Source organism: Aegilops tauschii, chromosome 6 (assembly GCF_002575655.3).
Source record: "Aegilops tauschii subsp. strangulata cultivar AL8/78 chromosome 6, Aet v6.0, whole genome shotgun sequence".
Lineage (NCBI taxonomy): Eukaryota > Viridiplantae > Streptophyta > Magnoliopsida > Poales > Poaceae > Aegilops > Aegilops tauschii.
Window position 1 is genome coordinate 300,018,005 of NC_053040.3, and position 15,447 is coordinate 300,033,451.

At 43.6% G+C, this 15,447-nt stretch overlaps 1 protein-coding gene across 4 annotated transcripts; it reads right to left on the bottom strand.

Moving 5' to 3' along the window:
* Positions 1–277: 277 nt before the first annotated feature.
* On the bottom strand, positions 278–5,650 carry LOC109753922 (transcription factor GTE10). Of its 4 annotated transcripts, none has more exons than XM_073501488.1 (10): positions 5,259–5,650; positions 3,706–4,963; positions 3,476–3,613; positions 2,777–2,817; positions 2,121–2,190; positions 1,969–2,028; positions 1,757–1,869; positions 1,624–1,672; positions 1,291–1,412; positions 278–1,203 (listed from the first exon to the last, which is right to left on the bottom strand). In XM_073501488.1, the coding sequence occupies exons 2-10, from the start codon at positions 4,931–4,933 to the stop codon at positions 940–942; spliced, it is 2,085 nt and encodes a 694-aa protein (XP_073357589.1). In that variant the 5' UTR covers positions 4,934–4,963; positions 5,259–5,650; the 3' UTR covers positions 278–939. The 4 variants fall into 4 exon arrangements, with proteins under 4 accessions (XP_073357589.1, XP_073357587.1, XP_020168431.1 ...); XM_073501486.1 differs by having other exon boundaries at positions 2,750–2,817; XM_020312842.4 differs by having other exon boundaries at positions 2,750–2,817; positions 3,706–4,966.
* Between the last annotated feature and the right edge of the window lie 9,797 nt (positions 5,651–15,447).

The following is a 15,447-nucleotide window of genomic DNA, read 5'->3' on the forward strand; positions in this document are numbered from 1 at the left end:
AGGTTGGAGTAAAAAATAAAGATGCATGTGTACTAGAATTTTTATTTTCTATTTCTTAATGAGGTCCACTAGTGGTAGCTTGCATTTGGGAGAAAAAATAAATGTAGATGCCTCAAATTACTTTTTATCATGAGGCATATGTATCCATATACCATCATTGTACATGCCCTAATAGCATCGCTGCTTATACGTGATCTCAATTCTCAAAGATACCACACGATCCCTTCGCATCAAAAAATTGTTAATTCGAGCATTGGAGCATTGAAGGTGGAGGGAGTTCACAACATTGAACTAGATTTAACATTTCCACACGTTTTTCCTGTTACAAAATGCCCAGCAAACAACTAAAGCACTTCCTGTACTACATCAAAATTTGAATTTACAGCAGGAAGCAACAAAACATCCAAAACTAATAAGAGAAGCTATGCTGAGCAAACAACTAGCCGCTAGGGGAAAACACACTTGGATCACAGTGCAGATGGGAGGCGAGCAGTGTGACGGAACCATTTGGTCCTCCTGTATTTCCAGGGCTTTTATCAGATTAATACACCCGACAACAGCTCCCAGCACCGCGTCTCGATTCTGGGACAAAGTTCATTTGGGAGATGAACTCACATTTTCATTTGCAGCTGTACATGGTGGCCTCGATCTCTATCCTCCCTTCCAAGGGCCGTGCAGGAAAACATGGTGGCCTCGATCTCTATCCTCCCTTCAGGGCCGTGCAGGAAAACATGGTTGCCTCGATCTCTATCCTCCCTTCCAAGGGCGTGCATCCTGCAAGCACATGATTCAACACCTCCAGCGGCATCAAATTTGATGAGGGAATTCAGTGCACCGTTTCAGAAAAAATGTCTGATATGTGCACAGCTACCCAGCAATTTTCCCATACACATCGATTGTTCTGTCTTTGATGAGAAGGCTCCAACATGTCAAGAGACATTAATCGATTTCTACTTCCTCCACATCTTTGCTGCTAGGGAAACTGCATGGCTCATCTTCCTCTTCTTCCTCATCTACTTTCATAAATAGTCCAAGTTTTTCCAACATGCTGCCAGAACCAGGAAGAAAACTGGGCATGCCATCCTGGGAATGCTCAGGACTCGTCTCATCAACAGAACTTACAATATGTTCCGTGGTGATTGTACCAAGCATTTCTAGGTCCTTGGGATGGACGCTGTCATTAATTTCTACAGTTCTCTCCATCTGCATCGGGTTTAAACAAACTTTTAGCAACAAGACAAAAAAAAAGATGAGTCGCATAGCACCAGCAAATGCAGTTCATTCACTTGCCTCCTGCAAGGCCTGACGAGCCTTTTCCCTCTCAAGGTCCCGCTTACACTTAGATTCAGCTTCGGCTTCAGCTCTGCGAGCTTCCATGGCTGCATTACCTTCAGCCAAAAGCCGTTCTTTTTCTGTGTCCATAGGCAAGACAATTCTTAGAAAAGCAGGAGCTTACTACTCCCTCCGTCCCAAAATTCTTGTCTTAGATTTGTCTAAATACAGATGTATCAAGTCACGTTTTAGTATTAGATACATCCATATCTAGACAAATCTAAGACAAGAATTTTGGGACGGAGGGAGTACTTGGCAGCAAGCAAACAAACAGATGTATATGCTTTTTACCTTCCTTCTGCAGTTTCTCCAGCTCCTCCTGTTTATCTCCACCCTCACCCTGAGCTCATTAGGTAATTACATGTCAGAAAGAGGTGCAGCGAGTAATGAAGGAAAGAAAGCAAGATGTAAAAAGCTCCCAAACCTGGCTGAGAATCCCACGAGCTTTAACAATAACATCAGCATAACGGCTCCTCAAAAGAGCTGCTCGTAAGAGCTTGTCCGGGGAGACTTGCCTGTCGGGTTTTGCATTCTCCCCTATATATTCATTGGGAAAGGATCAGATGATCCGACCAGATCAATGCACCAAGACCCCTTGATGGTCTCATATGAACCTGCTTACATAATCATGCTTACCCTCAGATGCAGCCTTGGACTCATTGTCCTGCTCACGGAGTTCCACATCACCGGCAGTGTCTGATTTAACCAATGGTAATTGGTTTAGTATGACAAATAAAAGCAGATTCCTCGCAACATGTAGCCAAAGGGGCATTGGGGATAAGACTTACGGTTAGCATCAACAGGGTTAATAACATCACTCTTTTCTTGCTCTGCAGGTTGTTCTGGTATTTTAGTAACCTGCAACGAAGAAACCAATTATTGCAACGCAACAAGGTAGCACATATAAGAGGTTCGCCAGTCAATGGAAACAAAACAATACACTCTTGCCACAACATTAGTAGAACTGGATATCATGATTACTGATCAAAGTTGACCCAGAGTATCGTAAAGATCCACACAACCAGATCACCCATTCTGCGATCTGGTTCAGTCTGACTAAAGCGAGTCAACCAATGAAGTACAAGCTACGAAGCTAACCGCGGACACTGACACGGAGATCACCCGTTATGTGATCTGGTACAGTCTGCCTAAAGCGAGTCAACCATACAAGCTATGAAGCTAACTGTGGACACTGACAAGGCGTGGTACTATCAGAAATAAATTGGACGAGGGAACAGAAGGGCTGGTGACTACAGAGGCGGTAAAGAAAATGGCAAGCGAATAATGGATGAATGTAGAGCTAAGGAGAGAAAGAACTGGCGGGTTTAATCCTGCTAACATACTTCATAGGTCCATATCTTCACTACTAAGAACTGGCTTAAATGAAGGATCACCCAGTAAAAAACTGCCAAAGTACCTTCGCAAGCTTTGCTGGGCTACCAACCTTTTCAGATTCGCTTTCAGTGTCACTGCCCGAGTCAGAATCTGCATTACCAAAATAGGAAATACGATCTGAGGACTAGAAACCGTAATAAATATATCATATATAGTAGGGTCTTGTAGACAACTGGGACTGACTGTTTAAAATAATTAATTGGAACAAAGAATCTGTAGTTTCCAATACTTTCCAAAAAGCATCTATCAACCTCAACCCTTGCACCACATATCAGTTCACTAAGAATCAGTGTGAGACAATTGCAGGATGGCACTTTGTCATCCTGGGTGACACTGACATCATGATATTTTAACTATTTCATTAAGTTTCTATGGATTCTGCTACGTCTCCTGAAAGATAATATTGGTTGTAAAAAATAAATGAGAAGAACAAATTTGCAGCACATGTCAATCTCATATAATATTCTGAATTTCAGATGGTTCACCAACAGTAAAAAAGTTTGCTTCTCAACTTTTGCTTCACTACCTTACGTGAACTCGTAAAATGAGATTTCAACGACGTTTAGCCAAAGACTTAAACAAAAATATGGACTAGACATAAGCACAAATCTCTATAAAATGAACATGAGAAGGGAAATATAGAGATGGTCAAAGTAGTGAGAGTAGTGGCACGAAGAGAAACATGTTTTACAAGGATGTACCCAATGGCAAACACAAATGTAGATAACTAAAACTCATATGTACACACCGCTGGATGAAGATCCCGAGTCACTGCTGGAACTACTTGGACTACCACATTTGTTAGTTCTGATCTGAGGATCCTTCTCTATCAATATAGGGGATGCATTGCCGCAAATGTCCACATCCTCCTCAATAGGCTCACCACCTGAGTGCACAAAAAGGTCAATCTCTAGCAAGTGCATTGATGGTGTCAAAGTTATATCTATTGAGAACCTCAAAGGGTACATGATAAAATACCTTTGCAGGGATTTGTGGACAAGTGACTGAGGCCAGGAACGTTCACAGCCTCATTCTCAGAGGGCTCTGACTTTTTCTGCTGGTTATCTCTCTCTTGCAAATATTTGTCGACACGCTTCTTCAGTTCTAATAGTATATCATCACTGAGTGCATGGATATCAATCTCTATCTCTCCATCCCCAGGCTGATCTGTGTTGTTGTCAATACACTGCTGTAACAAATCAATGATGTGACCAGGTAATAATTCTGGCTCCTCGGACAAAGAAGCTAAGCAGTTTCCAAAGGATTCTTTCTCCTCAAATGTCATCTTCGGCTTCATAATCTCAGTTGGCCTGACACGCTCAATTGACAAGTCACTGCGGTCAACAGGAGGGGTCTTTCTCCTCTTTGAGTCGGCCCTATCAACCTCAACATGTGGCTTCGTTGCAGCAGAAGCCAACTTCTTCTCCACTGTCTTCCATCTAGACTCAAACATTTTATTCAGTTGAATGGCCATATCATGCACTGCATGCCCTCGAGGATTGTAAGTTATCGCATTGCTAAAGGTCAGCCTGACATCAGCTGCAAAATCAGATGGCCTTGTGTAGGAACCAGAATCTAGCTTCTTCTTGATGGTCCCAAGGTCCATCGGGTGCTTGATAATGTCATTATAATCTGGAATGTTGAGCTTTTCCACATCTACCGGAACATTAAAAATATGACTACATTTCTGAGTCATGAGCTTCTTCAGAATACCTTCACACATCTGCAGAATCGTAGCTTCGGGCAACACCATAGACGTTTCAGGCCGGGGCTTTGTAGGCAAGAAGCGCCCCTTGGCACCACGGAGAACATGGCTCCCCGCTTTCACTTTTTTAGCTCGAGGGGCAGCAGAGGATGAGTACGCAGGTGCTCTGCTGACAGGCATGATGGCCAAAAACTCTGGCTTCTTAAGGAGATCCCGGACCGAATCAAGCTCTGAGCGGAATCTCTGGCGAAGGTACCGCCGCTCAGACGATGACATCTTAGAGGGGACAAAGATCTCCCGCTTCACACCAAAGCCATCACTGTTAAGGCTGATGCACTTGCGTTTTGGCCCAGACGAATCTTGCGAGTCGACACGAACAGGGCTGCCTGACTCGCCAACAGTCTCTGCATACCCACGGGGCACACCTCGGTAGGCCATTTCATCATAGCTCCGTTTAATCTGCCTCTGCGGCGCAAACTCCATGAGGACCGTTGGTGTCATGTTACCAGGCGCCAGCGAGGTGGCACAGATCTGCTGAATAAATGATAAACAGCTTCAGACACACACGACACACACACACAACGAATTGAAACCTAGTAGGGATTTAAATGGAAGCACACAAACCGAAATTTACAGGTGTTCAAATGCTCTGCAGCAAAACCCTAACATTACCAATCCTTACCGAGCGATAGAGCACAAATCCGACAGCCTAACGCTCAAATCTTCTAATTCGCGCCCAGAACCAGACGCCTACCGACCCGAAAGCGAAAACCCCCAAATCATAACAGCCGAACAATTCGAAGCGAAAGAGGATGCAGGCACGGACCTGGAGGCTGGATCTGAGGCGCGGGGAACCCTAGGTTGGGATTCCGGAGCGATGCGTCCTTCTCCCTTGGTGAGCGCGGCAGCGAGCTGGACTTGCGCCGGATCTGGAGAGCGCGCGCGGTGGCCGCCGCGGGTTCGAGTCGCCTCCCCCTTATCCTCTTTCCTTTTATCTTCTCTCCTCCTCTTTCTTCTCTCTTGCTCTCCTTTCCTCGCGCCTCCAGTCGTCTCGTCGCGCTGTTTTTCCTTGCCGAAGCGACCGAGCCCTTGCCGAAGCGACCGAGCCCGAACCCGAAGCGGAGTTGGATCTGGATCCTGCGCACGAGGCTGGTCGAGACCCAAAATGGAGCGGGACGGAGCGAAACGATTCGGTTGGATGCGACTTGACGCGCGCGGGGTGGGCGCTCTCTTGGTGGGTATTTATAGGTGCGGGGGGGTTCGGGGGGCGGTGCGTGCCGGATCCTGGCCGTCGGTTCGCGAGGATCGGACGGGCGGACGGGGAGATCTGGGCGCGGGGCCCGCCGGGGCCGACGTGACGTGGAGGGGGTCGCTCTTTGACTTTGTTCGAGAAGGTTTCTGCTTGGACAAGGATCGCGCGCCTTCTGACGCTGTATCGTGGGGCGACAAGGTCTTAGGGCCCGCATGTCATTGTATTCGGGTAGGTTTTCGTGCGGTTCGATAATTTCTGGGGAGCGGCCGTCTTTTGTCGAACCCGCGGGATCTGGATCTGGGTACGCGCGGAGGGCGGGGTGACTTTTAGGTGAAGGCTGGTGACACGTGGAAGCACGTGCGTGGCTGCGTGCCTTCCGCGGTGGGGCTCCTGGCCTGCCCTGCTGGGTTTTTCTTTTTTGATTGAAGCTCTCCTGGGTGTTTCGCGCGGGCCGCCCCTATATCTTGCCTTCAGCGTCCATCTTCCGACTCGCTCAAGGCGAGTTAGATGGGCCAGCCCACGCGCGCGGCAGGCCATCGCCTCTTTTTTTGTTTCTTCTTCTGTTTATTTTGTTTTTTGCTTTATTTTTGTACATTTGTTTATAGTTTTAAATAATCAATAAACATATATATATATATATTACAAAATACTCTCTACAAAAGATTTTTGGAAAATGTTAATCAAGCATTCAAAAAATGTTGATTGTCTATACAAAAATTGTTAATCATGTACTAAAAAAATGATGAAATATTTTGACCATGTATATAAAACTGTTAATCAAGAATTTTGAAAAAACAAATGTTGAGCAAGTATTTGAAAAATGTTAATCAGGCATTTGGAAATCCTAAATGTGTATAGAAAAATGTTGACCACTATCAGACAAGTCGATGGCCGTCGGATCAGAAGCAACACATATGTCTGATTTGGTAATCAAGTCACACGGGAGATTTAGGCGCTTTCGATCGCTAATTTGTTGCTGCTCTATAACTGCTTCCATAAACGTTGCTTCCTCTCATTTGTTTCCTAACATCCATAAATTAGGCCATAACTACTTTCGTAAAAAACGTGACTCTCAATTCTAGGTTTTTGTGTCAGACTATTTGCTTCCTTATGAAACAGATCTTGATCCCATTATGCTTTCATATTATTTTAAATTTTCTTCCATGAGTTTCATGTGGATTTGACATCGTAGGCATTTTTCCCGTTCAATGCAAAATTAAGCTTGCTTCCACGTTGTATTAAACTTGCTACGGTGAATAGATATTTAGTTTCTTAGCTAAAGGAAAAAAATTCAAGCGACTAGAGGATTGCTCTACCCAAATAAAACCTCCTTTCTACCAAAGATAACCATTATTATGACTACACATAACACATGCTTCAAGCATATTAGGGATCTGATTCCCAGAAATACAAAGGTGCTCAATTTGCTTTCATCATATAAAATTCATGCTTCCAACAATACAAACCATGCTTCATACTCCACAGTCCATTTTCTCTCCAAGCGTTATCGTATGTTGTTCCTTCTTTTTCAGGTATGATTCCAAGTGTTATGATGTGGATTTTTGGCTTACTAGCGATTAATTGCTCTGTACATAGCATGTACACTACCTGCCTACTACCGCTGATACGGTACCATCCAAGACCCTCCCTGCTATGCTCCATCCACCGCATTTGAGAAAGCCTCGATGACTTTATTTCTTTCACAAATATGCGGGTATCGATATTGTGAGGCATAAGAGTCTGGCGAGAGTAGCAAGGAGGCCGACACCATCGAGGGGACGATACCCTTGACTTTTGACAACCCACTGTGTGTCTTGCTACTTTGCTTGCAAGATGATGACAAAACATTGGGCACTCAGATGCTTGATCTCACATCACACGCCATGCTCACCATCGATGATCATGACATGCTCACAGTCGGCGGTAAAGCATGATCTTCCTCTCAAGTTAGCCGTACAGAATTTTGAAATCGTGAGTAGTTTCAGTTGAACAAATGTGACACCTATGAAACAATATGAAGCATGGAAATGAAGCCAAATGAACACAATTAATGTGGAAGCATAAGTGTGAGGTACATGAAGCAAACAGTACACAGTGAAGAAGCATAACCATTGCTTGTATGAAGTTCATTTGCATTATGAACATACAAATGAATCATGAAAATTGGATGCATCATCTTTATGCAATCTCAACGTAACTTCTACATAGTGGAAGCACATCTTATAATGGGATACAAAAGATCTCTGCGTAGTCATTCAAATTAAGACGAAAGAAGAGGGTGACATGCATCTTGTCCATAATACATGTAAAAATTAGGAATCGTGATTTAGTTGTTGAATAAGTGGAATATAACACCTACAGGCACATATGAGGCATAGAGTCGAGACAAAAATAAACACAATGTGGAAGCAGAGTTTGATATGTATGAAGCAAACTTGACCACACTCGGCTTCTAATTATGAGGATTAGATGATCTAGGTCTAGCTCTAATTTATCAACTAGGACCAAATAGAACTAGAACTAGAGAACTAAAGGAGGCTCCAAAACTTGTGTGTAGGAAAGGTGCAAAAGCCTCTAGTATATATACGTTGAAGGGGAAGGAGAGGGAGTCACATGGGGAGGGAAAGTCTCCCCCCCTTTCCGCACAAAAGGAGCCCCCCACCTCCAATTCGGCCTCCCTCTCTCATTTCCACGGGGAGAAGGAGCGCCACCACTATTGGGCCCTTGTGGCCCAATTCTCCTTCCACCTATTGGCCTTTTAAGGCCCATTGGTATGTAATTAAATATAAATCTCATAACTATTGTTAGATCATCTTATTATTAATTTATCTCCAAAAACATTTCCGTCAATATATTATTTATCGGTAATACACGATAAAATAACACTTCCGTGATGATACTTCTTTGCCACAGTAGGTCACGTTTTCTGTCATGCATATACATCTATGATGATTTTATGACAGAATCAAGATAGTCATACATGTGCTGTCGTAGAAGTGTTCCATGACACTACTAAAATTATCATCATGAAAGTATCCACTTCCATGGCGATAAATGCCGCGTCATGGAAGTGTTTTCGTCAAGGGTAACCGACACGTGGCATTGATAACCCACAAGTATAGGGGATCGCAACAGTTCTCGAGGGTAGAGTATTCAACCCAAATTTATTGATTCGACACAAGGGGAGCCAAAGAATATTTGCAAGTATTAACAACTGGGTTGTCAATTTAACCACACCTGGAGATTAATTATCTACAGTAAAGTGATCAGTAGCAAAGTAGTATGATAGTTTTGATAGTAGTAGCAATAGCAATAGTAACGGTAACAATGATAGCAATGATTTTGTAGCAAGTGTAACAGTAACAGTAGCAGTAGTAACTTAGCCAGAACAATATAAGAGAAATTCGTAGGCATTGGATCAATGGATTCGTTGGATGATATTCATCATATAACAGTCATAACCTAGGGCAATACGACACTAGCTCCAATTCATAAATATAATGTAGGCATGTATTCCGTAAATAGTCATACATGCTTATGGAAATAACTTGCATGACATCTTTTGTCCTACCCTCCTGTGGCAGCGGGGTCCATATGGGAACTAAGGATATTAAGGCCTCCTTTCAACAGAGAACCGGAACAAATCATTAACACATAGTGAATACATGAACTCCTCAAACTACGGTCATCATTGGAAAGTATCCCAACTACTGTCACTCCGGGGTTTACGGATCATAACACGTAATAGGTGACTATAGCTTGCAAGATCGAATCTAGAACATAGATATAATTGTGATAACTTAAACGGTTCATATCTGAAATCATGGCACCCGGGCCCAAAGTGACAAGCATTAAGCATGGCAAAGTCATAGCAACATCAATCTCATAACATAATGGATACTAGGGATCAAGCCCTAACAAAACTAACTTGATTACATGATGAATCTCATCCAACTCCTCACCAACCAACGAGCCTACGAAGGAATTACTCACTCCCGGTGGGGAGCATCATGGAATTGGCGGTGGAGAAAGGTTGGTGATGATGAAGATCGGAGATCCCCCTCTCCGGAGCCCCAAACGGACTTCAGATCTGGCCTCCTGATGAAGAACAGGAGGTGGCGGCGGCTCTGTTTCGTGAAACGCGATAATTCTTCCTCCTTGATTTTTCTCTCCAAAAATATGATTTTATAGAGTTGGAATCAGGGTCTGCGGGGCAACCAGGTGGGCACAACCCACCTGGGCGCGCCAGGAGGGGGGGCGCGCCCTGGTGGGTTGTGCTCACCCAGGGCCCCCCTCCGGTGGTTCTTGGATCCAGTATTTTTATTTTATTTCATAAAAAATCTCCAAAAAGTTGTGTGTCATTCTGAGAACTTCTATTTCTACACAAAAACAACACCATGGTAGTTTTGCTGAAAACAGCTTGAGTCCGGGTTAGTTTCATTCAAATCATGCAAATTAGAGTCCAAAACAAGAGGAAAAGCGTTAGGAAAAGTAGATACGACGGAGACGTATCAACTCCCCCAAGCTTAAACCTTTGCTTGTCCTCAAGAAATTCAGTTGATAAACTGAAAGTAAAAAAGAAAAACTTCTACGAACTCTTTTGCTCTTGTTTACATAAATAAGCTTAAGTAGCACCCAAGTTTTCAACAAAGATCATGACTAACCATGTCGACAATAACTCTTAGAAATTATATTAACTCATATCAATGGCATAATCAACTAGCGAGCAATAATGAAATATCTCAAATGGCAACACTTCGTCAAAACAACCGTGATATAATATGACAATAGTGGTATCTCGCTAGCCCTTTCTGAGACTGCAAAACATAAATGCAGAGCACCTCCAAAGTTCAAGAAGCGACTAAACATTGTAATTCATGGTAGAAAAGATCCGGTCATGATGCACCCAACATTAGCTATACACAATGCATGAGGATGACAATAGTGCTCTCAGGTCTGGTGCTTTTTGAGAAGATGATGACTCAACATAAAAGTAAAGAGATAGTCCCTTCGTAGAGGGAAGTAGTGATTTGCAGCGGTGCATGAGCTCAAAATTTTAAAACAGAGGTAAATGAAATTTTGAGAAATGCACCCTTCTTGTTTACTTCGCGACCATTAGTTATCGGTATCTTCCATGCTAAACACATTAGTGGCGGTTCACAAGCGATAGAAAGTAAAGGTTTACTCCCCCTCCACCAACAAGCACACTCCACGACTGATCCGAATCCACGGGTACCGTCCATACCAACAACAATCCTGGGGGAGTTTTGTTTAATTATTTGCAACTTTGAATTCGGGACTGGGAATCCCTATTACCGCCCCTCTCGTGCAAGAAGGGGCGGAGCTACAGGGTGTCCAGGTTGGGCCGCAGCCCACCCTAGAATTTTGGACCATGATATACTATGTGTTAGAGATGGGCCGAAGAAAAATAAAAAAAAGTCCAATACCAACCCATGTCTGGCTAGCCCAAACAAAAGCTACCCAGCTGCTCACACGCATCGAGTCACTTTGCCCCGTGGATGACCTCGCTCGCTGACTTCGCTCCTTATTTTGTCTTGCCGCCGCCATGGCGCGACTCGCTTCCTGCCTCGCCGTCCCAGGAGCGGAGGAGACGCCTTCCTCTCTGTCTCACTTGCCCGGTGCTCGAAGCCTCCGCTCGTCCGCCGCTCCCACCGCCCTGCGCATCTGTGCAGTGCTACCTCTTGAGCACTGCGTTGGTTTTCCCTTGAAGAGGAAAGGGTGATGCAGCAAAGTAGCGTAAGTATTTCCCTCAGTTTTTGAGAACCAAGGTATCAATCCAGTAGGAGGCTACGCGCGAGTCCCTCGTACCTACACAAAACAAATAACTCCTCGCAACCAACGCGATAAGGGGTTGTCAATCCCTTCACGGTCGCTTACGAGAGTGAGATCTGATAGATATGATAGGATAATATTTTTGGTATTTTTGTGATAAAGATGCAAAGTAAAATAAAAGCAAAGTAAAAAGCAAAGGAAATAACTAAGTGTTGGAAGATTAATATGATGAAGATAGACCCGGGGGCCATAGGTTTCACTAGTGGCTTCTCTCAAGAGCATAAGTATTTTACGGTGGGTGAACGAATTATTGTTGAGCAATTGACAGAACTGAGCATAGTTATGAGAATATCTAGGTATGATCATGTATATAGGCATCACGTCCGAGACAAGTAGACCGACTCCTGCCTGCATCTACTACTACTACTACTCCACTCATCGACCGCTATCCAGCATCCATCTAGAGTATTAAGTTCATGAAAACAGAGTAACGCCTTAAGCAAGATGACATGATGTAGAGGGATAAATTCATGCAATATGATAAAAAAAACCGATCTTGTTATCCTCGATGGCAACAATACAATACGTGCCTTGCTGCCCCTACTGTCACTGGGAAAGGACACCGCAAGATTGAACCCAAAGCTAAGCACTTCTCCCATTGCAAGAAAGATCAATCTAGTAGGCCAAACCAAACTGATAATTCGAAGAGACTTGCAAAGATAACCAATCATACATAAAAGAATTCAGAGAAGATTCAAATATTGTTCATAGATAATCTTGATCATAAACCCACAATTCATCGGTCTCAACAAACACACCGCAAAAAGAAGATTACATCGAATAGATCTCCACGAGAGAGGGGGAGAACATTGTATTGAGATCCAAAAAGAAAGAAGAAGCCATTTAGCTACTAACTATGGACCCGAAGGTCTGTGGTAAACTACTCACACTTCATTGGAGAGGCTATGGTGTTGATGTAGAAGCCCTCCGTGATGGATGCCCCCTCCGGCGGAGCTCCGAAACAGGCCCCAAGATGGGATCTCGTGGGTACAGAAGGTTGCGGCGGTGGAATTAGTTTTTTGCTCCGTATCTGATCGTTTGGGGGTACGTAGGTATATATAGGAGGAAGGAGTACGTCGGTGGAGCAATAGGGGGCCCACGAGGGTGGAGGGTGCGCCTTGGGGGGGGGGGTGGGCGCGCCCCCCTACCTCGTGGCCTCCTCTTTTGTTTCTTGACATAGGGTCCAAGTCTCCTGGATCATATTCTTCCTAAAAATCACGTTCCCGAAGGTTTCATTCCGTTTGGACTCCGTTTGATATTCCTTTTCTGCGAAACTCTGAAATAGGCAAAAAACAGCAATTCTGGGCTGGGCCTCCAGTTAATAGGTTAGTCCCAAAAGTAATATAAAAGTGAATAATAAAGCCCAATAATGTCCAAAGCAGTAGATAATATAGCATGGAGCAATCAAAAATTATAGATACGTTGGAGACGTATCATGTAGCATGTCCTGCCCAGGTGTGGCAGCAGCGCCTTGGTGTTTGGTGCCCTCGCAACTGCAAGCCGACGCCAGTTGATCTGAGGTACTTTGATAGTTTGATACTTTGCTGTCTTTATTTCCGATCTGAGGTACTCCCCATTCCCCACTTCTCTATTTTGTAATTCCTAATTGCTATCCATTTCCAGTACAGTCCATATGTAGCTCAGTAGCTGAAGAGGAACACATACACGGAAAGGAAAATTGCACATAATTTGTTCAATTATGTGTACCAGTTTCTCAAATCGATATTGCTTCTACCGGTGGCAACGCCAAATGTTTAGACTGAGAGCATTTTCTGTGAGTTTAGTCAATAGCAAATTAAAAAATAAAATGGATGATTGCCTAGTCAAATACATTGGGCTGGATGTTTTCTCAAAGGTGAATGAAGATGAGACAATGTAACTTTCAAAAAAATGAGACAATTTAGGCTTCTTTTATGCAAAATTGAGACTTAATTGGGAATTTAGGTATATACGTAAGACCATATTGATCAATTTCTATGTGGCTTCGGCAATTACTTAGAACATTCATATTTGTTGTCAATTTTTTTAGGTGGACCACCCTGTTTTCAATTCCTAGGTCCCAACTATTTACATGGGAGAGCTCCCAACAAGAAAAAGAAGAATCGAGAAATCTTTTTGGGTTTTCTTTTTAACACTACAACTAAATACACTAGAAAGAAAAAATGAAAAGAAGCAAACAACATTTTTTTAGAATTTCTCAAAAAAAATCAAACACACAAGAAAAAAGCGAGAGAAATAAATCTAGCATGGATAATACAATCAAAAAGTGGAGACACCGACAACTGGAATGAAATGTGTAAACATGAATGTAATGTCGGTGGAAATACATACTCCCCAAGCTCAGGCTTTTGGCCTAGCTTGGTAGTCACCACTCGAAGAAGCGATTGGATCCTATGTTGAAGTGATGTGGAGCGGGCACCCGAGCGTCCCACTCCTGAGGCTCCTCCTCTGCTGCCGCTGATACGTCTCCAAAGTATCTACTTTTCCTAACACTTTTCCTCTTGTTTTGGACTCTAATTTGCATGATTTGAATGAAACTAACCCCGGACTGATGATGTTTTCAGCAGAACTATCATGGTGTTGTTTTTGTGCAGAAATAAAAGTTCTCGGAATGGAACGAAACTTTGCGAGGAATTTTTATATCAATAAAGAGAATTTTTGGAGCCAAGATCCACCAGAGGGGGGCACCTGGGTGGGCACAACCCACCAGGGCGCGCCCCCTCCTAGCATGCCCAGGTGGGTTGTCCCCACCTGGTGGCCCCGCAGACCCTGAAACCGACGCTATAAAATCCTATTTTTCCAGAAAAAAGGAGGGAGAAAGAACTATCGTGATCCACGAGATGGAGCCGCCGTCACCTCCTATTATTCATTGGGAGGCCAGATCCGGAGTCCGTTTGGGGCTCCGGAGAGGGGGATCTTCGTTCTTCGTCATCACCAACCCTTCTCCATCGCTAATTCCATGATGCTCCCCACGGGGAGTGAGTAATTCCTTCATAGGCTCGCTGGTCGGTGAGGAGTTGGATGAGATTCATTATGTAATCGAGTTAATTCTGTTAGGGCCTGATCCCTAGTAACCACTATGTTCTAAGATTGATGTTGCTATGACTTTGCCATGCTTAATGCTTGTCACTTTGGGCCCGGGTGCCATGATTTCAGATATGAACCGTTTATGTTATCACCATTATATCCATGTTCTAGATCTGATCTTGCAAGTTATAGTCACCTACTACGTGTTATGATCCGGCAACCCCAGAGTGACAATAGTCGGGACCACTCCCGGTGATGACCGTAGTTTGGGGAGTTCATGTATTCATCGTGTGTTAATGCTTTGTTCCGGTTCTCTATTAAAAGGAGGCCTTAATATCCCTTAGTTTCCAATTGGACCCCGTTGCCATGGGAGGGTAGGACAAAAGATGTCATGCAAGTTCTTTCCATTCCATAAGCACGTATGACTGTATGACTATTTACGGAATACATGTCTACATTATATTGATGAACTGGAGCTAGTGTTGTATCGCCCTAGGCTATAACTGTCTCATGATGAATATCATCCAACAAGTCACCAATCCAATGACTACGAATTTATCCTATATTGTTCTTACCAAGTTACTACTGCTATCATTACTGTTACACTTGTTACAAAACTACTGCTATCACTGTTACCGTTACTATTGCTGCTGTCACTATTATCAAAACTATCATATTACTTTTGCTACTGATCACGTTGCTACAGATAATTAATCTCCAGGTATGGTTGAATTGACAACTCAGCTGCTAATACCTTCAAATATTCTTTGGCTCCCCTTGTGTCGAATTTATAAATTTGGGTTGAATACTCTACCCTCGAAAACTATTGCGATCCCCTATAATTGTGGGTGTTGGAAATATGCCCTAGAGGCAATAATAAAAT